General features: G+C 41.2%; 2 protein-coding genes across 4 annotated transcripts; one reads left to right on the top strand and one right to left on the bottom strand.

Annotated features, from left to right (window-relative positions):
- Positions 1–9: 9 nt before the first annotated feature.
- Positions 10–4,059, top strand: LOC311294625 (CD48 antigen-like; the record flags this gene model as incomplete). Of its 2 annotated transcripts, none has more annotated exons than XM_084415587.1 (4): positions 10–135; positions 556–885; positions 1,447–1,737; positions 3,932–4,059. In XM_084415587.1, exons 1-4 carry the CDS (start codon positions 87–89, stop codon positions 4,057–4,059), a joined length of 798 nt encoding a protein of 265 aa, XP_084271713.1. In that variant the 5' UTR covers positions 10–86. The 2 variants fall into 2 exon arrangements, with proteins under 2 accessions (XP_084271713.1, XP_084271714.1); XM_084415588.1 differs by lacking the exon at positions 3,932–4,059 and adding an exon at positions 2,297–2,436.
- LOC311294624 (CD48 antigen-like) lies at positions 2,092–22,457 on the bottom strand. Of its 2 annotated transcripts, XR_014628093.1 has the most exons (7): positions 22,144–22,457; positions 20,215–20,544; positions 19,577–19,858; positions 18,624–18,734; positions 18,422–18,525; positions 4,420–5,338; positions 2,092–4,080 (listed from the first exon to the last, which is right to left on the bottom strand). XR_014628093.1 is itself a non-coding variant. In XM_084415586.1 (6 exons), exons 1-6 carry the CDS (start codon positions 22,202–22,204, stop codon positions 5,288–5,290), a joined length of 939 nt encoding a protein of 312 aa, XP_084271712.1. In that variant the 5' UTR covers positions 22,205–22,457; the 3' UTR covers positions 2,092–5,287. The 2 variants fall into 2 exon arrangements, 1 of the variants encoding a protein (XP_084271712.1); XM_084415586.1 differs by having other exon boundaries at positions 2,092–5,338.
- Between the last annotated feature and the right edge of the window lie 894 nt (positions 22,458–23,351).

Genomic DNA, 23,351 nt, shown 5'->3' with positions numbered 1-23,351 from the left:
CATAACACTATAAGCGGCCATTGGCTGAATCTTCATCACATGCTCTGTTTGTGAACTGAAACCACAGGAACAGTCACTTTTCTAAGATGCTCGCATACATGAGCTGTTTAATCTTGCTCTTCATTTGTGTAGAAGGTAAGATGTTAATTTTGACTTATTTCTTCGATTAAAGTGTTTCTGTAATTGGTTGATTATTTAAATCTTCTAGTTTTTCTTTTAGTTTTTCAAGATTCAACGATCATCAATCGTTGTCATCAGCACAAATCATCCCAAAACGAATTTGTGTATTTGACTGATAACCTTTTATATTGGATTTATATTGTATATTGGTTAACTTTATAACTTAACTGAATAAAACTCATCAGATCATTATATAGCAGTTTATGGGCCAATAATAAACAGTGGAAACAGACACTGAAAGAAACCATATCCTGTCACATTGTTATGTGCAAGTGTTAAACTGAAAATATGCTAAATAACACACTTTTTAATGGGATGACTTTTCCAGATCTCTGGATTCAGTCAAAGATGTTTATGCAAATGAATGTGTTCCAGGTGTGTTTGGACTTGTGACAGATGAAGTGAAGTCAGTATCAGTGACTGAGGGAGATTCTGTCACTCTAAACACTGATGTTACTGAAATACAGAGAGATGATCAGATACTGTGGATGTTTGGACCTCAAGGGATTCGTGTAGCTGAACTCTATATGCAGAGCATTAATATGTTTGGCAGTAATAAGATATTTGGAGACAGACTCCAGATGGACAATCAAACTGGACCTCTGACCATCAGAAACATCAGAACTGAACACACTGGACTTTATAAACTACAGATTCGCAGCGACCGTGGAAACTCAGACAAGATATTCAATGTCACTGTCTACAGTAAGACAAATATGATTTTTTTTAATAATGTGTATAGAGGGATGTGAAGGTCAGGATTTTCTTTGTCCGCATCACTCTTACTTTATTAAAGGGGAAATTCACTGCTGGCAAGATGGGCTTAACTCGGCTGTCTAAGCAGTAGAACGATTTTTTTTTAATCGGTGCTACATGACAAGAGAAAACAGAGAAAAAGGACTGAGCCATTTCTTTTTGCCAAAAAGTGGGGAAACATCATCACCCATAATGCACTGGGATCGTTGGCATCCAAGACCTCCCTATTGATCGTATGATCCCCCCACCCCACCCCCCAGTTCCGCTGAATGGGGGGATTACGCCTATTGATTCACCTGTCCATGTGCTGGGATACGAAAATACAAAAGAGCCCTGGAGCAGTCTTTTGCTGACAAAGTGCAGATAAAGTTAAAAATAAAAAGTATTTTCTACTATTGATTTTATGTCAGTAAACTACAACCCAATGTCCTTTCTTAATTTTAAAAATGGAATACAGCAATTACTTTTCTAAACAAGATACTTAGCCTATTTGTTATACATGTTTTCCAGCTCCACTGCCCATTCCCTTCATTAATGGACCCTCACCACAATGTTCATCATCATCAGTGTCCAGATGTTCACTGGTGTGTTCAGTGTTGAATGTGAGCGATGTGACTCTCTCCTGGTACAAAGGAATCAGTGTATTGTCCAGCATCAGTGTGTCTGATCTCAGCATCAGTCTCTCTCTACCCCTGGAGGTGGAATATCAGGATAACAACACTTACAGCTGTGTGATCTACAATCCCATCAGAAACAAGACCACACATCTGGACATCAGTCGACTCTGTCAACCATGCGAAGGTATGCAAGAAGTGATATAAGCATGATACAGGCATAATGATTTAATCACTCCAATGTTGCTCAAAACTCTCCTGTTACTTTTCTGTGGAACATAAAAGGGGGCGATTTAGAAAAATGTGGCTTAGGCTATATACAATGACAGTTCAGTTACCATGTCTGTCCGGTAAGGGTCATCATAAAACCATCAAAAGTAGTCCAGTTTGTGCTATATTTCAAGTTTTCGGAAGCCATAATGTAACTTTGTATCAGACGATCTAAGTCATTGTGTCGCTTATACTTTGTACTCTGTGGGCTGCTCTAAATGTTCAGTTTCAGACTGTAATGTTAATATGTCGAAATAAAACACGCACAAGCTCAGGTTTTGAAATACTTTATCTTAATACTATGAAAAAACACAGTAAAAGCGCTTCTGTTTATCTGGATGGAAAAGAAAACATGCAGCCATTTTTTTTTTTGCCTACACGGGTGCATTAGGGAGGAAGTTTGTATGTGTTATAGCCTACTGGAAGCTTCAATACTCAAATTGATTCCTTGTTTCCTTGCTCCTCCTTCCTCCCAGAAACCAAACAAAGCAAGGCCCCTATCCCAAATGGCACGCTCCGGACTTGTGGACTTCCTCAGAGTCCACACTTTGGTGATGTCATGTAGTGCAGACCTATAGGGAACCCTTGGCACGAGTCCACGAGAGCGCATTGAGAGGTATTTTTGGGACAGACTCGATCGTCACGCCGGAAATAACGGTCTGGTTGTTGTTGGACAGGAGAAATCTGAATGTCTTATCTCCATGTCAACAACACAGCCTAATTTTACAGTTCTATATTTTGATATTGTGCATGCCACCTTGGCATTAGACAATAGATACATCATGTTTATTTAAATGATGTATACAGTTGTACATAATAATACACAATGTTCCATTTGAACTAAGATTACAATTTTAACACATAATGAAACAAAGTTTCAGATGAATTTACAGGTATCAATATTCATACTATGTTTACGACTCAGTAAAGCCCTGACGTTCTATTTATTTAATGAATCATAATGTGATCGTTTTATTCAACGCACTATTAGTATGTTTGAGACATCAACCACTGGTCGATGACCATAATGTTTGTATAGGTAACAACTGTTAAAATGTACATCTAGGTCATAAAAAAACGTAATATTTTCTTCTCAGCATGTCAACAATTATCCGTGAGTGAAATCTCCTCCCATCCGTTGTCTGATTGGCCTTTCGCAAGGATTCCTAGTTAAAGTGTGTGGAGCCTGCATCTATGCGGGCTTCGCGGAAGACCGCTTCAAGGGTACAAAGGGGGCGCTGCTGAGCACACTTCAGAGTGTTAAAATGCTGAATGGAACGGCCTACGGACTCGTAGACTCGGCGAGCACGCGCAATTTAAGTCCACGAGACCGAAAGTCCACATGAAGTGAGCCATTTGGGACAAGGCAAAGGAGAAAACATAGATATCATATAAAGGCTAGATGTCTTAAGGCGGAGTCACTTCCGGCATCACCGGCGGCCATCTTAGGACAGGGCTCTGTGAATTAAGGTGAGTGAGCAGCACGCACACAAATCCTCTTATCTCGCTGAAATCTGGACGGATTTACAAACGGTTTGGTTTCTTACAAACGTTATTAACGTGGCTATAATTCTGAATGCTTAAACATTTTGAACATAATTATTCATATGTATGCAGTATAATAGCTACATCTCTGACGTTTATAACAAACCAAACCGTTTGAAAATCGGTAGAAAATTGAGCAAGTTATGGTTATTTAAAAGTACATGCACCATGTTATGAGTGAGCGAGCACCCTGTCTTAAGATGGCCGCCGTGTGCGGATGTCGAGCTCCATTGGCCAGCAGCGCGGACCAGACATCTAGCCTTTATATGATATCTATGGGAGAAAACCCCTGAGGTGTTCCACCGATGACGCTCCCTCCCCAAACAAACTCCCGAAGAACAGTTCTGCTACTTTAACGTTATATTCACAATAATTCATGGGAACAAAATCACGGGAAGTTCATTAAACCCTTATAATAACAAAACAAACGAGACTGAACATCAATACAGACAGTAAAAAAAAAAAATACACAAGGAAAAAACACAAAAGTCAAAACAAATCAATGAATAATTCACATCAGTTTCAACAGAAAGATTTTACACATTGTTGATCTTTTCTTTCCCCAGACTTCCACATGCATTCTGAAGGTGTGACTCCATCACTGATTTATGCTCTGGTGGGCGTCACCGCTGTTGCTCTACTCGTTTATTACGTCAGATACAGAAGAAAAAAACCCCCATCACAACCTCACTGATGCCATTCTCTTCTGTGGACACTAGGTGGAAATAACACATAACTGTTCAGTCGAATTCGTGGGCAGACTGAGCACTTTACAAAGTAAATAGAATATTGCAAACGTGCTTCTTTGTCTAAAAAAATAGTCTTAAATAATTTTTTTCTTAAATTTTTGTCTTAAATAACCACCCCTTTAAAACAATAGAAAAAATGCCAGTGTGATTTACAAATGAGGATAAAAGAGCAAGTACATAAGAATCGCCATTTCCAAAAGTCCTTCTCACCTTCACCCTCATGTCTAATAGTATGAAAGGAGCCACATTTTTTTTTTAAATGACTGATATCAATATAATATCTACAATAATGAAGCTTTATTTACCTGTGCACTGCTGTAATATGTAATACGTAACATCAATTTCAATCCACAGATTAGAAATCCATGCCCATTAAACCTGGAAATTACCAAGCTAGTTACAGGAACTTTGAGCTTTGGATATAAAATTTCAGCAGATGTAAAACCTATGAGAGTAAAGCGATATTGTATGATGAGACATGTAATGACTTGCTGTGGTGCTATGATACAGGACAGACAGGTAACAATTACTGGAACGATAGCAGAGGTTGGGCTGAAGTTTTGCAGCTTTCACAAGCAAAATTACCCTGAGGACCTAAATAACAGCTAGATATTTCATGGATATACAGCAGAGCACAATTACAGACAAGTTGAGAAAGAGTAAACAAGGCCAAATGCAAAACATTTCTGATCTGAGAACAATGCATTAAACATGCAACTTTTCAAGATTTAAGCCATGTTTTGTGATTTAAAGCTAATTGTTTTTGAGGTCTTTATGACTTTTGCTATGTCTGCATGCAAAATCTTTGTCAGAGGGAAATTTGGATATGCAAAACAGAGTTCAGTCCAGTTCTTTCAAATTAAAAACAGGCTTCTGCCACGACGCAATCAACTTAAACAGATCATTTACTTATCATTTACTCACCCTCATGTTGTTCCAAACCTGTATGTCCTTTTTCTTCTTTGGAACATAAAGTATATTTTTGTTCATACAATGAAAGTAAATGGGGTCCAATTCTTCAAACTATCTTCTTCTGAGATGAAAATCAGCATTGCATAAATAGGTAGTGAATGAGTCATTCAGGTTTCCCTTTGCTCAGCCCAGTGATTTAAAGCAGACAGATGCAGGTGTGCAAAACTGTTTGGGTAAAATTAGATAATGGTGGTTGTATGATCAATGTTTCAAGATGTCGGAGTATACAGTCTCTTCTAACCCATTAGGCTTCTGTTGGACAACACAGACAGAAAGCAAGAAGTTAAAAGCTTAATGAAGATTCAAAGAAACAGTCTTGCAAGATAAAACCGATGGGCTCAACAAACATCTTATTAAGTAAAACCCATCCATTTCACCTTGCAAATAAAATGTAAATTGTGTGCATTTGTGGTGCTGCTACACAGCAGAGTGAAACAGACTCACACTGAAGCCCACCAGCATATAAATTAAATCATAATTTTGGGGGTAAACTACTAGCCTGGCTAACGTCAGACCTCGTCTCATTGAGACGTGGTCTGGGAACCACATGTTAATTTTCTTGTATTTGAGGCGTGGTTTACGAATGCCCAGAGCCGTTTATTGGGAGCTACGAATGTCTATCAAATGCGCCTGTATGTAGCTCATAGCCAATCGTTTCAATTATACCAGATGACGTGTAGAGCGGCAGAAATTCGACGAGGAAGAAGACGAAATAAACTTGTGTTCTAAACTACTTAGAACAGAGGTTCCCAAACTTTTTCATTCTAGGACCCACCTAGACAAGTATAATCAATCTCAAGACCCACTTGCACTGGTGCTACCAACTTTCTCAGTTGGTCGCACCAGCATGATTTGGTCAGCATGATTATTTATTTTAAAGCTTAAGCTTGAGTAAGCAAACTGTACTTTTTATGTAATTTATGTCATAAATAGAACCTTACTGTAAAGTGTTACTGATTAGGTATACACCGATTCAGACGTCTCCTGAGTTCACTGTTGGAAAGATCAGTTGTTTTAACCATTCATTAAAATGAATCGTTCAAAGGAGTCATTAGTTCGCGAATTGGACGTGTCATGCGCGTTGTGTGATTATCCCAGCAGTTAGGACATGGACATCCAAGATTTGTGTCAACACAGAAAACATTTCATCACTGGATAGTTTTTTTCACTCAATTAAGTGTTGTTTTATGTCAGCTGAATGTCTGGGATGCTTTTCAGAGAAGATAAGGCAACAACTTATTTAGCACAATTCACACCCAGTGGTAATTAAGAAAAAATAAAATAAAATCTCCAAATGCTCCACATAAAAGTTTGGTCTTCCGACCTTTTACCACCGTGTCGATTTATTTTGATTAATATGTGCGAGGGAGAGAGAGCAAGACAGCGCTTAGTTTGGAGACGGTGAAGTCTTGTTTACACTTTCGCCTGGCTCCGAAGTAGAGTTCTCAACGGGTCGGGTCGGCCCGACAAACACGACGGGACCCGCGGGTTCGGGCCGGGTTCGGGTCGAAAATATAATCAAATGACTCGGGTCGGGTCGGACCTCGGGCTTAATCTTTTCCAGTCAGTGAAAAAAAAAAACATTTATTAATCATCGCTGCTGTTCACCGTAAAGAAAGTCTGGCTGCTGCGTGCAAGCGCATCACGGAGAGGGGCGGGGGCAGACCTGACGCCGCTGCGTGCACGCCGTCGCCTTTAGCCTGGAGAAGAAGATGGAGTTGGTGAAAAGTAAACTTGCCTCAGGTGAATTCACCGTCGCTACTACAGCCTATTTATATATTTAAAGTTTATTGTTTCAGTTGTTTGTATTGTTAAAAGGCGTGAACATTAAAGTTTGATTTGAATTTCCGTCTGCTGGTCATGATAATACGTGTATGAGAAAAAAAAAATCCGACGCGACGTCGGGCCGCGGGCCGGGTTCGGGCAGATAATTCATGTTGATGTGTCGGGTTACATCGGGTCCGGGCTTTAAAAGCCATGGGCCGGGTCGGGTCGGGTTGTTATTTTCAGGCCCGTTGAGAACTCTACTCCGAAGAGAGAGAGCGCGCGCGCGCGACCGGGTGTCTCTCTCTGCTCGTTCTTTCAGTTAAAGGTCCCGTTCTATGTGATCCCATGTTTCAAACTTTAGTTAGTGTGTAATGTTGTTGTTAGAGTATAAATAATATCTGTAAAATTATAAAGCTCAAAGTTCAATGCCAAGCGAGATATTTTATTTAACAGAAGTTGACTACAAAAAACGGCTGGATTGGACTACACCCCTCTACATCCTGCTTTAATGATGTCACTAGAACCGTAACCTCCGCCCACAGGAATACAGGCGTATTGATGGCGAAATGTCAACAGACGTGGTTGATGTTTATCTATAATCGGATACCGCAAAAGTTTAATTCGAAGTTGTTAGTTTGCTCTGTCCATTTCACCACGGACTGTTTTTCTAACCTGGAATAATACCAAGCAGACTTCTCTCAGCGTTTCATACTGACGAAGGGGACTATTTCAACTATATTCCAGCAAGCGGTAAGTAGTGATTTAATATGGAAGTAGCGTAGCGATCACTCTTCACATCGTTCGTTTCTCTTAGTAGGATGAAAATAATCTTACTTAAACTGTGATTAATATACAGAAAGCGATCAAAGAACAATCCCTTTCCAATCGCCCAAGCTATCAATCACACAGCGCGAGTTTATCTGGACACTTGCCAAAACTCGTTATGAAATCAATGACGCTGTTACACTGCACAACGAAGCTCTTACTGTATTTATATGCCTCATGTTTGCATTGGTGAAATCATTAGTGATAGTGCAGAAACTGCGTTGCAATGATAAGATCTTTCACGCGATCAACAGACTGTCATCTGCTCAGTGCTCATCACTGCAACCTTTTATGTGATGGTAATAGATCTAAATACTTAAAAAACTTCTCATGATTCGTTAATCCAGATAGCTGTAATAGTAAAAACGTATAATAGCTGTAATAGTAAAAGTTTTCCAGATAGTTCCACATGTAATGCCAGATATTTCATATGCAAGCATGTCAGCCAATCACAGCAGAGGGCGTTTACACTGAAGTCTCACAGCAGACACGCCCCTTCAAACAGAGTGTTCAAACCAGGGAATGAAATCAGGCTAGGAAATATGCCTTTTATTTCTAAATTATAACAATTTTTGATCTAAAAAACATACTAACATTATAAGGGCACCCCTGGAAACATTATAAAATAATAAAAATAATCCATGGAATGGGACCTTTAAACATGCACTCTGTCACAAGCGCAGCAGTTCATCTACATTACTCACCGATCAAATAAGACTTTGGCGGGACATAAAATCACTTTGGCGGGCGCTAAAACTCACTTAAGAGTCGTTTGATCATTAATCGGACTGGTTTTGTTTCACTCATCGTAACGTAAATTTAGCTGCAGCTAAGTGCCTTTGTGCGACCCACCTTTTCTCACTGTGTGACCCACAGTTTGAAAACCACTGACTTAGAACACTATCTAAGGCTGCATCGAAAGCTAACTTCGCGTCTGCTGCCATGTTGGATCCATAGATCTAAACAAACTGCTTCGGTGTGTCGCATAGACGTCGTCATCGTCTTGCTGCTCCCTCCCCGTTTTGTGATTGGTTCCCTTTTTGAAGGGAAAATCTGGTCCATGGTGTCCAGGCTGCCTAGCAGCGTGAATAAAATCGCGCTGCGCGCAAGGCAGCATGGGGAAACTCAGGCTAGTAAACTACAACCCCATATTCAGAATAGTTGGGACATTTTGTAAAATGCAATAAAATCAAGAATATGTTTTTTTTTTTTATCCTCTTGAACCTTTATTTAACTGACAAATGTACAAAGAAAATATTTCCAATGTTTTCACTGACCAACTTAATTTTATTTTGTAAATATAAAAAGTTTTGATTTGATGGCTGCAACACACTCCAAAAAAATTGGGACAGAAGCATGTTTACCACAGTGTCACATCACCTTTCCTTTTAATTACACTTTTTAATCATTTGGGGATACTAATTGTTGAAGTTTTGCAAGTGGAATTTTTGCCCAATCTTGTCTGATACAAGACATCTACTCAACAGTCTGTGGTCATCGTTGTCTGATTCTCCTTTTCATGATGGGTCATACATTTTCAATAAGAGACAGATATGGACTGGGGGCAGGCAGGCACATCTCTTCTATGGTGCAGTGTCTTGAAACCACTCAGTTTTAGCATGTGCAGAATGAGGCCTAGCATTGTCTTGCGTCCCAGGAAAGATGTCATCTTGATGGCAGTTTATACAACCCGAATTCTGGAAAAGTTGGGACGTTTTTTAAATTAACTAAAAGACTTTCAAATCACATGAGCCAGTATTTTTTTCACAATAACATAACAAATATGTAAACGGAGAAATTTTTACAATTGTATGTACAAAATGAGTTCATTTCAAATTTGATGCCTGCTACAGGTCTAAAAAAACTCATCCGTGCCGCTTGCACTGATGCACCCCAATACTAGGACAGATGTTGCTTTTGCACCTGTTAGTGATGAAAGTCTGGATGGTCCCTTTCATCTAAGGGACTGAGAACTCAAACACTGAAACGTGGACTCATCTGACCACAGCACACATTTCCACTGTCATCTCTAGACCATCTGAGATGAGCTCGGGCTTCTGAACTCAGTGGCATCTCCGCATTCAACTGATGTATAGCTTTCTCCTTGCGTAACAGAGACTCAAGTGGCATTTCTTGATGCAGCGTCAGACTATGTTCAGTGAAAACGGTTTTCCAAAGTACTCCCGAGCCCATGTGGCTCTATTAAACAGAGTAGCATGATGGTTTCTCATGCAATGCCATCTGAGGGCTCGAAGGTCACACACATTCAACGGAGGTCTCCTGCCTTGCCCTACAGACTGAGATTTCTCTGGATTCCCTGAATCTTTTCACAATATTATGTGTGGTAAATGATGAAAGACATAAATTCTTTGCAATCTTGCATTGAGAAATGTGATTTTGAATTGTTTGACAATTCTCTCATGATATTTGTCACAAAGTGGTGAGCCATGAAGAAGCTTTGCTTGCAAAGACTGAGAAGCTATTTTACACCCAAATACGATACCTCAACTATTACAAATTCACCTGCTCAATGTTTCAAAAGAGTTGGATAATCTAACATTTATAATCTTTTCACTTTTATTTTGCCTCTGTCCCAACTTTTTGTAGTGTGTTGTAGCCATCAATATCACAATTTTCTTATATTTACAAAATACAATTATGTTGGTCAGTGAAAAAATGGGAAAACTTTTCTCTGTACTTTTGTCAGTTCAAAAAAGGTTCAAGAGAATTAACAAATCCCAGATTGTGAATTTTATTGCATTTTACAAAATGTCCCAACTTTTCTGGAAATGGGGTTACACATTAATCAAATCTAAATGTTCTTTGTAGCACATAATTGCACCAATATTTATGTATGTGTGAAGAAGGACTTGCTGTAACGGGGATCAGCCAATCAGCGACTTTGTTTCGGGGTCACAGAGAGAACACCGTTTCGCGCCGACAGTTTTAGTTTCGTTTTGAGTTAGACGTTAGATTGGCCGGGAAACGCATCGTAGATATTTCTGAGGTGAATAGTTGTCGTCCGTGTCGCTACCTGTGCATGTGTGCGTTCAGAGACATGTGAGTAACCTGGTGTAAATGTTTACGTATGTGTATTTTCGGTGCCTTAGGTTGTTAAACTGAGATATTATGTAGTATGTTAGCATAAAGTTCGCTAGCATCTTGCTAATGCCTAGTATTATTAGTTTTATATTAATATTGTGCTTATGTGTGTGCTCACTTGACACGGTATAGTTATTATTTGAGTGTAATTATGATTGAGTAGTAGAGAACTATGTTTTTGGGTTGATAGTATTGAGAACTAGCAGTATGAAGGCTGTTCTTTAATTCAATAAGAAGATAATGTGTGTTACCTAGTATTTTATTTTGGTTATTTGATATTATAAGCAGCTAAAGCTACTTAAAGGGAAAGGTATAATAATTACAATTCATTAGCTTTACTAATTGAATCATTTCAGCACTGTTGTTTAATTGTATGCTGATATTTTCTTTTCTTTTATTGTTTATCATCCCGCAGAACCACACACACATATTGTATGGAGACAGATAATCCTCTGCTGACTATTAATAAACCCATTGAAGAGATTCAAAGCATCCAATTGCATTCTTATCGATGCACCACAGTGGTCACTTATCCCCAACTAGCTACAGTACAGTCCTATCAAGTCATCATTACAAATTGGTCCTTCGAGCCGGATATTGTGTGTGACCGCTGTGCGTAAGGATGTTCCCATATGCGAGAGAGGAGGCAACGCCACTTCCTGATACCCACCCGAGACGTCAGATACGTCCGCCAACCTGGTTTGCTGACTATGAAGTCTCCCTGCCTATTGTGGAGAGACCCCCCCAGGCTGCAGTACTCTCCCCACAGCCCCAGCATCAGATGCAGGAGCCCTACTACGGTGGTGACAGGATCGATCAGCTGTTAACGCACACCTCTCAGCTCTATGATCAGTGGAACCAGACTGGTGCTCGCCCTAAGTATCCCAGAGAGTCAGTGTTCTCGGGACCCCATTATCAGAGCACCCCAGACCCACTGTCTCACAGAGTAAACCCAGGGGCTTCACCTGAAATATTAGATGAGTTGCAAAAGATTAGGGAGGATAACCGGAGGCTTCAACTTATCGTAATGGAGATGCAAACACAGCTTAGTTCAAGCAGAGGCCCAGATCCATCACACCACACTGTCCTCTCCCCCGCGGAGTACAGCCTGCATGCTCAGTCGGGAGTGCTCGCCGCGGCCATTAGCCCACCAAGGCCCACACCACAGGCTACGGTCCATAACACATTAGCACCTGTGCAGGTACTCAGTGAGGTAGAAGTGGATGATGAAGACTGGCCCCTTCCCCCCCCTCCAGTGGCAGATGATGAGGAGAAGCCACAGCTATCCACTACCACACTGCCCACAGAGTTAGTGGCAGAACTGATGACATGCCTTAAGAAGATGGGGATCACTCAAGAGCAGCTTCCTGGAATGCCGGCATTTGGTAACGATAATCAGGTTGCATCTGGTCGGATGGGGAGGTCACACCAGCCAACGGATCCGCAAGTCCGTCCACGTATATCACCCCACTTAATTCCTTCTGAGCCAGGCGCAGCTGATGAACAGAGACACGAGGACTTTCACTCCCGCCGAGCTACAGAGTACATATATCGGGGTCCTCAACCCACCATCCCAGATTTTAGTAGAGGGGACCCACGTGAGTTTGCTAGGCTAAAGACCTCCCTGGAAAATCTCCTCCCCCACGATGCTACGGAGAGGTTTAAATATCAGATTTTAGTTGATCATCTCAAATTTGAAGAAGCGCTCCTCATCGCAGATTCATACACCAACTCTACACAACCCTACACCGACACTATGGTCTCCTTAACAGAGCATTATGGGCAACCTCACCAGCTAGCATTAAGGCGCATTGCAGACCTGATGGAGGCGCCTAACATTCGTAGCCAGGACATCACTGCCTTTAAAGGATTTGCTCTTAGAGTGAGAGCCTTAGTTGGCTTGCTCGACCAGCTTGGAGAGAAAGGTCATATTGAGCTTCAGTGTGGGTCTCATGTCACTAGGCTTATGTCCAAGCTTCCACAAGACCTGCGGTCTGGGTTTATGAGATACTTACATCCCCTCAGCATCCGTGTCCCTACGCTGTTAGACTTCGCCCGCTGGCTGGAGTTTGAGCTGCAGATTCAGGAGTATGGATATGAGTCTCGACCTAGAGAGAACCCAGACGGTAAGAGGGATAGACGGAAGGACTCAAAGTTTGGCAGGTTAACCACAGTCCTCCATGGAGCTGAACAATCTTCAAGTTGCCCGACTGTCCCAGTAGTCTCATCTACCAGTGCTAATCCACAAGGCAAAGTTGCCTTACCCTGCCCATACTGTACCAACGCCCTGCATTACCTGAACCAGTGCACTAAATTCAGCCAGTTAACAACTGAGCAGCGGAGAGATTGGGTTAAGAAAAACAGGCGGTGCTGGCGTTGTGGTCGTTGTCACCAGGCCGCACAGTGCAAACTAAAGGCAAGGTGCAAGAATTGTGATGGCAGACATCTGGAAGCTCTCCACGACCTTAACATTAGACCAGCCATAGCGACACCAACCACAGAGAACACATCATGCTTAGTGAGTACTGCCAATGAAGTTCTCTATCTGGATAGGCCGTCCGGCAGCAGTCAGGTGCTCCTGAAGGTGACAAAGGTTGTGCTACATAATGGAGAGCAGGCCTTGGAGACCTACGCGATACTGGATGATGGGTCAGAGCGGACTATGCTACTTCCAGCCGCTGCTAAGGAGCTCAAACTTAAAGGGGAGCCAGAGAACCTTGCTTTGAGGACTGTGCGCCAGGATCTTAGAGTTTTGCATGGAATGTCTGTCTCCTTCTCCATTTCTCCTGCCAGGCACCCCCAAAAGACTTACAGGATCCGGAGAGCCTTTACTGCGGATCAGCTGGGGCTGGCAGAGCATTCACAACCGGTGAAGACACTCCAGCGCAAATATAAGCACCTGAGAGGACTTCCCTTGCAAACACTGGAATGCGTTCACCCCATGGTCCTCATTGGGTCAGACTATACGCACCTGATCACCCCAGTAGAGCCGGTTCGTATGGGTCCGCCTGGAGGACCAGCTGCTGTAAAGACCAAGTTGGGCTGGACTATTCAGGGCCCAACCAAAATTATCCGACAGCATCTTCAGCCACAGCAGTGTCTGCATATATCCACACAGTCACCCTCTTCAGAGCTCCTTTATCACGTGGAGAAGCTATGGAAAATGGACGTATTGCCTTACAGGAGTGAGAAGGTAGTGATTCGCTCAAAGCAAGATCAAGAGGCAGTTCGCATGCTGGAAACCAGGACAGTGAGGGTGGAAGTTGACGGAGTCCATCGCTACGCCACCCCCTTGCTTCGTGTTAATAACATGCCGCGGCTCCACGCCCCCAAAGATGCTGTAATGGCGAGTCTGCGGAGCACTGAGAAACGTCTGATGAAAGACCCAACACGAGCATCAGCCTATGCAGCAGAGATCCTGAAATTGGAACAGGCGGGGTACGTGAAAAAGGTAGCAGAGGAAGAGCTGGATACGTCGAGAGAGTCTTGGTTTATACCTCACCACATGGTGAGTCATAATGGAAAAAACAGACTCGTATTCAACTGCTCCTTCGTATACAAGGGCTACAACCTAAATGAGCTTCTACTACCAGGCCCCACATTGACCTCCAGCCTGATAGGTGTCCTGCTGAGATTCAGGGAGCATTCTGTTGCTGTAAGCAGCGACATAAAAGGCATGTTCCATCAGATCAGGTTGCTGCCAGAAGACAGATCTCTGCCTCGTTTTGTGTGGAGGGACATGAACAAAGACGCGCCACCCGGCGTCTATGAGTGGCAGGTCCTCCCCTTCGGAACAACATGTAGCCCCTGCTGTGCAACGTTTGCACTGCAAAAGCATGTGACAGACCACAGCCAGCTAGAGGAGGATGTCCGGGTGGCCATCGAGCGTTACTTTTATGTGGATAACCACTTACAGAGCCTCTCCTCCTCTACAGCAGCAAGACAGCTGGTTGATAAATTGAAGATGTTGTTGGCCTCAGGGGGGTTTGAGCTGCGTCAGTGGGCTAGTAATGTCCCCGAAGTTATCAGTCACCTTCCTAAAGGGGCAAGATCTCAGAGCAGCGAGTTATGGCTCACAGAGTCAATGGAGGATCCACAGGAGCTTGCACTTGGACTCCGATGGCTTTGCGCCTCGGACACTCTGGCCTACAAGTGCAACATCACTGACCGTCCCACACCGACTATGAGGAACATCTATAGTACACTGGCACGGCTTTATGATCCGCTAGGCTTTCTCGTTCCCTTCGCCACGCGGGCCAAAATCATTGTGCAGCACCTATGGAACAAAGAGAGAGAGTGGGATGACCCGTCGCTGCCAGATGACGCCCTCAATGCCTGGCTAACTTGGGAGAATGAGCTGCAACACCTTCCAGAGATTGTCTTGCCACGGTGCTATTCAAGTTCCCCTCTGGATCACCCCAGTTCTGTCAGAAGCCTCCATATATTCTGTGACGCATCTGAAAAAGCTTACGGTTCAGTTGCGTACCTTCGTACGGAGGGTTCAGGTGGTGAGGTGGAGGTGGCTTTTCTGACTGCACGGTCGAGAGTGGCCCCCAAGCGCCAGCAGTCGATACCGCGATTAGAGCTATGTGCAGCGGTGACTGGAGCTCAGTTAGCAGTGCTGTTGCAGCGTGAACTTACCCTGGTACTTCATGAAGTGGTGCTCTGGACAGACTCCACCACCGTTCTCACGTGGCTTCAGTCAGACTCTTGCAGGTTTAAGGTGTTTGTGGGCACCAGAGTCGCTGAGATCCAGGAGCTGACTGAGGCCCAAGTATGGAGGTACGTGGATTCTGCGAATAATCCCGCAGATGACATTACGCGCGGGAAGACCCTAAGGGAGCTGGCAGGGGAGAGCCGGTGGAACCATGGCCCAGCCTTTTTGCGCCTGTCACCTCAGCAATGGCCTACTAAGCCGCAGGCTGAGCAGTTGGATGCCACAGAGCTTCGCAAGGCCACATTTTGCGGCTCCATCATCACCGTTCCTCTTTCGCCCTTACTTGATGCCAGCCAATTCAATGGCTTCAGGGACATGATAGAGGCAGTGGTGAGGTCCCGCCATGGGGCGGCAGGTAGTCAGTCAACGCCATCTGCACAAGACTATAGAGATGTTGAGATAGACCTACTGAGACGAGTTCAGGTAGACTGCTTCGAGGAGGACTATCAACACCTTTCAGAAAGGAAACCTGTCCCTTCCACCAGCCGTTTGATTACATTAGCTCCTGAATTCGATGACCAACTGAAGCTGATTAGGGTTGGAGGCAGATTGCGTCGCAGTGATTTGCTGGATACAGAAGCCATTCATCCCATAGTTCTGGACCCAGCTCACCAGGTGACTAAACTCATCATTCAAGATGCTGACCGAGACCTCCATCATCCAGGTTCAGAGCGACTATTCGCAGAACTTCGCCGACGATACTGGATCCTTCGTGGAAGAGAAGCTGTGAAGCGGCACCAGTACTCATGCCCTGATTGTCGGAGATGGAGAGCGAAGCCTGCAGTGCCACAAATGGCAGACTTACCTCTCGCCCGCCTGCGGTTGATGAAGCCTCCTTTTTTTTCTACAGGAACGGATTGTTTCGGGCCCTTCATGGTCAAAATCGGACGGCGTAATGAGAAGCGTTGGGGTATACTATTTAAGTGCCTTACTACCCGAGCTGTCCACATAGACGTCCTGACTCGTCTCGACCAGGATTCCTTCCTGATGGCCCTCCGCAGATTTATCTCACGCAGGGGAAAACCAGCGGAGCTTCTGTCGGATCAGGGCACGAATTTCAGAGGAGGTGAGAGGGAAATCCACGAGTCTTTCAAGGCACTGCACCCCACTTTACAGGCGGAACTGGCTAAACATCAGATCCAGTTTAGATTTAACCCTCCAAGTGCGCCTCACTTTGGTGGGGCTTGGGAGAGGGAAATTAAATCCATCAAAGCTGCCCTGTATGCTACAATCCAGATGCAGACTGTGACAGAAGAAGTCCTGCGCACGGTTCTGATCGAGATCGAGGGCATCCTAAACTCTAAGCCCTTGGGGTATGTATCCAGTGACGTCGCGGACCCTGACCCAGTAACCCCCAATCTGCTCGTGATGGGGCGGCCCGACCCATCGCTGCCCCAGGTGTTGTATCCAGAGTCCGAGCTGTTGAGCCGCCGCCGTTGGAGGCATACGCAGGTCCTTGCCGACCAATTTTGGAGGACATTTATCAGGCACTATCTGCCGGCCCTGCAGACGCGCACCAAGTGGCAGAAAGAAGTGGCCCCATTACAACCTGGTACTGTTGCCATGATCATTGATCCGCAGCTCCCGAGGGCGCTCTGGCCTATTGGTCGCATCACAAAGGTTATCCCAGGTGCAGATGGGAGGATAAGGACAGCGGAGATTCAGGTGAATGACAGGAACTATACCCGGCCAGTTGCCCGTCTTGTTTCACTTCCTGCCATACCTGAGACAGCACCTGAGACCACCAGTCCTTCTATGGGAAAGCAAATTTGACTGTGCAAATTTGGGGGCGGCTGTGAAGAAGGACTTGCTGTAACGGGGATCAGCCAATCAGCGACTTTGTTTCGGGGTCACAGAGAGAACACCGTTTTCGCGCCGACAGTTTTAGTTTCGTTTTGAGTTAGACGTTAGATTGGCCGGGAAACGCATCGTAGATATTTCTGAGGTGAATAGTTGTCGTCCGTGTCGCTACCTGTGCATGTGTGCGTTCAGAGACATGTGAGTAACCTGGTGTAAATGTTTACGTATGTGTATTTTCGGTGCCTTAGGTTGTTAAACTGAGATATTATGTAGTATGTTAGCATAAAGTTCGCTAGCATCTTGCTAATGCCTAGTATTATTAGTTTTATATTAATATTGTGCTTATGTGTGTGCTCACTTGACACGGTATAGTTATTATTTGAGTGTAATTATGATTGAGTAGTAGAGAACTATGTTTTTGGGTTGATAGTATTGAGAACTAGCAGTATGAAGGCTGTTCTTTAATTCAATAAGAAGATAATGTGTGTTACCTGGTATTTTATTTTGGTTATTTGATATTATAAGCAGCTAAAGCTACTTAAAGGGAAAGGTATAATAATTACAATTCATTAGCTTTACTAATTGAATCATGTCAGCACTGTTGTTTAATTGTATGCTGATATTTTCTTTTCTTTTATTGTTTATCATCCCGCAGAACCACACACACATATTGTATGGAGACAGATAATCCTCTGCTGACTATTAATAAACCCATTGAAGAGATTCAAAGCATCCAATTGCATTCTTATCGATGCACCACAGTGGTCACTTATCCCCAACTAGCTACAGTACAGTCCTATCAAGTCATCATTACAGTATGATATTTAGAGTTGAAAAGCATAATGTTCCGTTATTGTGTATTTGATCATTCCAGAGTAATCGCATTACTGAAAACATGCTGTCCACACCACTGGCATCAAAAGATTAAGCCACAAGAAAGAGCATTGATTTCTGATTTATGTGCTGGTGTTTTTTGCAGTGACTGAATACTGCTTTCTTTATATGCCGCATTTTTTAAAAATGTTATTTTCCCTAAGAGTCCGGCTTTCATTTGCAAAAATGAAATGAAATAAAATCTTTTTTGTCTAGTGCAAGAGTGAACAAGCCTATGAGAGTCGTCGTACCTTGTTTTGTACATTTTGTACAAATGTTGTTTCAGCGTAAGTTACATCCCCCTGGTCTGTCGGAATTGTTTCAGCTGCATGCACAGATGGTTCCAAATAATTTCCTAAAGCAAAGAATAAAAAAATATATATTAATAATAAAAATTAAAACATGAATACAGATTTGCTTATTGTTATTGCATCAGCTCCAGGCAAGACTTGCCTTTTGGCCTTGATCTTCTGTACTTCCTGTAAAGACAGTACATCAAAACTGCAAGCACAGCCAGAACTACTGCAGGTATTAATGCTGCATAAAGTCTTGTATCAGGGCAAACTGAAAGGGAAAGAAGAAAACGAGTCAATATTCACTGTGCCTCGAACATGGACATTATGGTCTCTGTTGGACATTATATCAATGGAACTCCAACTTCTCGTATGCATGGATCCAATGTCAAGACTGTGAATTTATGGCATGCTGCTTTTGATATTGTGTCAACTTTTTTAACATCTATGTAATTTATTTATTTTTTATCTTATTTTTATTATTTTATTTTGTGTCTACATTCTGTGTTTGTATTTTATTGTTATATTCTTGAAGTCTACCAGGAGTGGGATGGTGTGGGGTGGGTTCCAGATTTGTATAGTTGCTTTTTTGCTTTGTATTTTTGTATTTCTTGACCTTAAATTTTTTTTTTTTTTTTTACCTGTGATTCCAAAGAATAAAGAATAGAAATAGTACTAATGGAAAAGCAATTATATGAAGGCCGATTTAAAAAAAATCTTCTTTTTTTTTTACATTCATTGTACATAACACCATTTTAATAGATTTTCATTTTTTATTTCCAATGTCTAAAAAAAATACATACAATCATGCCTTTATTTATTTTTTATCTTGCACTACCATTCATGCAGACAATTTAAATGGTTGGTTATTGGTATAACTGAATATTATATTGTGAATATTAATTTATATATATATATATACTGTATTAAATAGTATAAAAAATACTGATAACAGAGCTCCACATTTTAACACAACCTAAAATACCACCACCTGTTTATTGTGAGATTTAATCTATTTATTTATTTATTTAGTCTATCTATAAGTATTTATAATCTATAAGTATTTATTTAGTGAAGCAGTTTCAATCTGTAAAAAGATCGATGTAGGCATACCTTTACAGAGTCGACTGATGTCCAGATGTGTGGTCTTGTTTCTGATGGGATTGTAGATCACACAGCTGTAAGTGTTGTTATCCTGATATTCCACCTCCAGAGGTAGAGAGAGACTGATGCTGAGATCAGACACACTGATGCTGGACAATACACTGATTCCTTTGTACCAGGAGAGAGTCACATCACTCACATTCAACACTGAACACACCAGTGAACATCTGGACACTGATGATGATGAACATTGTGGTGAGGGTCCATTAATGAAGGGAATGGGCAGTGGAGCTGGAAAACATGTATAACAAATAGGCTAAGTAGAAGATCACTGTAAAGGGTCTCTGGTGATGGCGAGAATGGGTAGTCAATCAAACACAAGTATATTGTTGCAATGTGGGCAAACTCAGATATGATGGAAAGCAGGATCCAATACAGATAAAGTTTAATAATAATAATATTATTATTATTTTACTAATAATAAAATCAAAGTACACAAAGGAACTAGGAAAACAGAACTCACCATTACAGGAACTAAACCAAATACAAACTAAGAGTCAACAAAATGGTCCACATTACAAAACAAAAGCACAAAGACACTGAACACATAACAACTGTACAGAAAAATAAACCCTGTTGTGTCTTACCGTAGACAGTCACATTGAATATCTTGTCTGAGTTTCCACGGTCGCTGCGGATCTGTAGTTTATAAAGTCCAGTGTGTTCAGTTCTGATGTTTCTGATGGTCAGAGGTCCAGTTTGATTGTCCATCTGGAGTCTGTCTCCAAATATCTTATTACTGCCAAACATATTAATGCTCTGCATATAGAGTTCAGCTACACGAATCCCTTGAGGTCCAAACATCCACAGTATCTGATCATCTCTCTGTATTTCAGTAACATCAGTGTTTAGAGTGACAGAATCTCCCTCAGTCACTGACACTGACTTCACTTCATCAGTCACAAGTCCAAACACACCTGAAACACATTCAGGAACAATTTGCCAGAATTAATTGTAATGAAAGTTACAAAATTTAATACAATGTGATGCAGCCTGGAATCAAAATTACACCATGTTGGTTTGTTTGGCCAGAGAAAGACTGGTCCCCTGAGTTTGTTTTCCTCAATTCTGTCACTGATGGAGTTTGGGTTCCTTGCCACTGTCATCTCTGGCTTGCTTAGTTGGGGATACTTAATATTCAACAATATTATTGATTTGACTGCACTGACATGATTGGATGAGAACTTAACTTAGCTGAACGATGACATCACTGTTTTCTCCAGAGCTGCTTTATGCTTATAACTTTACACAGTTATTGAACTAAATTGATCCCTGTAACGCTTCTTTGAAACAATTTGTTTTGTATAAAGAGCTATATAAATAAATGTGACTTGAAAAAGGTATACAAATAGAAGAAAAGAATTCATAAAAAGAATTTAGTAACAGTAACATTAAGTACTAATAGCCTAATAGAAAAAATCTTAAATTATTCTGTAATTTATTTTTAGATTTATGGGAACAAAACTATATTTTACAATTATTTTAAAATAAATAAATTGCATAATGTTAAAATACCAACCTATTTGAAATTTGTTACTCACGGTATCATACAAGACTAAAATAACACATTATTTATTAAGTAACATAAAAAGAGATAAATTCATTCTTTCTTCTTTTTTTTGTGGTAAAATTGCATTTCTTTTCTTTTCAAATACAATGTAATTTTTATCATATATAGTAATTTAACATTATCGCCAATATCTAAGGTTTTTACTTTTGTGTTTTTATGTATTTAATTTCACTTATTTCTATTCGCTTTTAATGTATGTTGTTTTGTATGTAGGCTACGGACTTTGCACGTTGTCCAAGACCAATTTCCCAGTGATGGGACTAATAAAGTATAAAGTAAAGTACTCTTATCATACATTTTTTTCTTTTAAAAATACCAACCGTTTTTACACTACACTAGTCGGTCTCTACTTCTTAAGAAGCTCTGAATTAACATATTCTTATAGTTTAATTCCTTTTCTTTTGATTATATACACTGGCAAACATAACAGACACCAGCCACTAGATATTGCAGAATAGATCATTAGGTATGTCTGTGCAAGGGACGGGTGCTTATTGGAAATGTTAATAATTCTTATTTATAATTCAGGTTTATAGTTATGTTTAGTGTTAATTAAACGTGGCTACGTTAAATTGGTGTTAAAATTGTGTTTCTGTTGAAGGTATACTGGAGATTAGTGTTCCGTCAGTGATCCAGTTAAAGTTTGGCTATATTAAATGTTGCACTCTTAGTAAACAAAGATTCCCAGTGACTGAACCTAAACTGGTGACTTCCATCAGGGCAACTAGGCTACGTTACGTTACTAAATCAATCCCATATCCGTTAAACTCACAGAATTGTTCTCATTTAAACCTAACATTTGTCCTTGGTCACTTATCACATCGTTATATATGCCAAACGTGTAGATATAGATGGAAGAGCGCTATATAAAGGAGAATACGCGAATAAATATCCTCTTTCTGTTTTAAACACAACAAAATAAATTCGAAGTGACAGAAACACTTACCATCCATGACCAACAGACAAAGACATAAGAACGTTGTTATTCTAATAATAATCCTTAACATTTTGTCGTAAAGAGAACTGAATTCCACATAATGGGTTATACAAGAACGGTCAAGTATCCGATGGACAAACGACAGGAACACGGAATGTACATACGTAACGTATCTAACGCACGTACGTAGCTTATCTAATTTTTTTCTTCATAAAATCGATAATTAAGAATGATCTTTTTCTCGACGAAGCCGAAAATAAAAATAAAAAGTCATATGCAGAGCGTTTGAGTCGACCTCACTCTTTTTAGTCCCGCCCTTGACTGAGAGAAGTTGTTTTTTGTTACATTGATTATACTGTGTATTTTGTACTGTCTATTTTTAAGGGAAACGATCCCTATTTTATTTATTTTGTGCAAAATTGTCTTTCCCTGTTTGTCAAATTATAAACATTTAACATCTTAATATTTTGCTCACTGTCTTTTACCTAGAAAATGGTGAAAACAGTGTTTTGGAACATAGATGTTTTGAGGCCGGTCTAAGCTTATAGATCATCTTGGACCAGCAAGAAACCAGCTAACAGTCGGTCACTCCAGCTTACTTGTCAAAGCTATTTTTTTAACATATCAGCATGACAATACTGCTACTAACATATGCTTGATTCACTCTTTAAACTTTTGTAGCCTATTTGCCTCTTTTAGAGATTTTTAAAGCGTTTATATGGCAGTATTAATGTCAGGCCATTAAAAGCACCTCATCCACCTACACTGGTACCGCACATGCACACGCCACCATGCATCCATCTATCAAACTCATTGTTGTGCACAACTTGCATGTTCCACTGGTACAAACCACATGTTTAGCACACAACTTATAGGTACAGTACCCTGACCTAGATTATATAAAAGAGATTACATTACATTTGTTGAGGTGATTAAACTGGTTGAAGTTGCACATATGTAATATATATTTTTTGAATTGTTCAGAAAATTTATTGGACATAGTTTGCAATTTTTTTTTTTTTTTTATACATAATTCATGCATGTTTGTGTCTAAAGCATGACGTTCAGTGCAAGATACAATCTAAATGATACGTGACAGTCTAATGATCAGTGCGGTTTTCAGCTCTGCTCTGAACCTGAAGCCCCTTCCTCTTCTTTTCCTCTCTGCTACAAAAACCCAAAGTGAACTGAGGCCTCTGATCTGACTCAACCATCAG

This window comes from Rutilus rutilus (assembly GCF_951802725.1).
Source record: "Rutilus rutilus genome assembly, chromosome: 8".
NCBI lineage: Eukaryota > Metazoa > Chordata > Actinopteri > Cypriniformes > Leuciscidae > Rutilus > Rutilus rutilus.
This window is presented reverse-complemented; position numbering and strand designations above follow the sequence as displayed.

Coding starts and splice junctions, on each gene's coding strand:
- LOC311294624 (XM_084415586.1), bottom strand. CDS start 22,204: ATGTTAAGGATTATTATTAGAATAACAACGTTCTTATGTCTTTGTCTG. Junction 19,859..20,214: donor ATTCAATGTGACTGTCTACG/GTAAGACACAAC, acceptor CATGTTTTCCAG/CTCCACTGCCCATTCCCTTC. Junction 18,526..18,623: donor CAGAAGATCAAGGCCAAAAG/GCAAGTCTTGCC, acceptor TCTTTGCTTTAG/GAAATTATTTGGAACCATCT.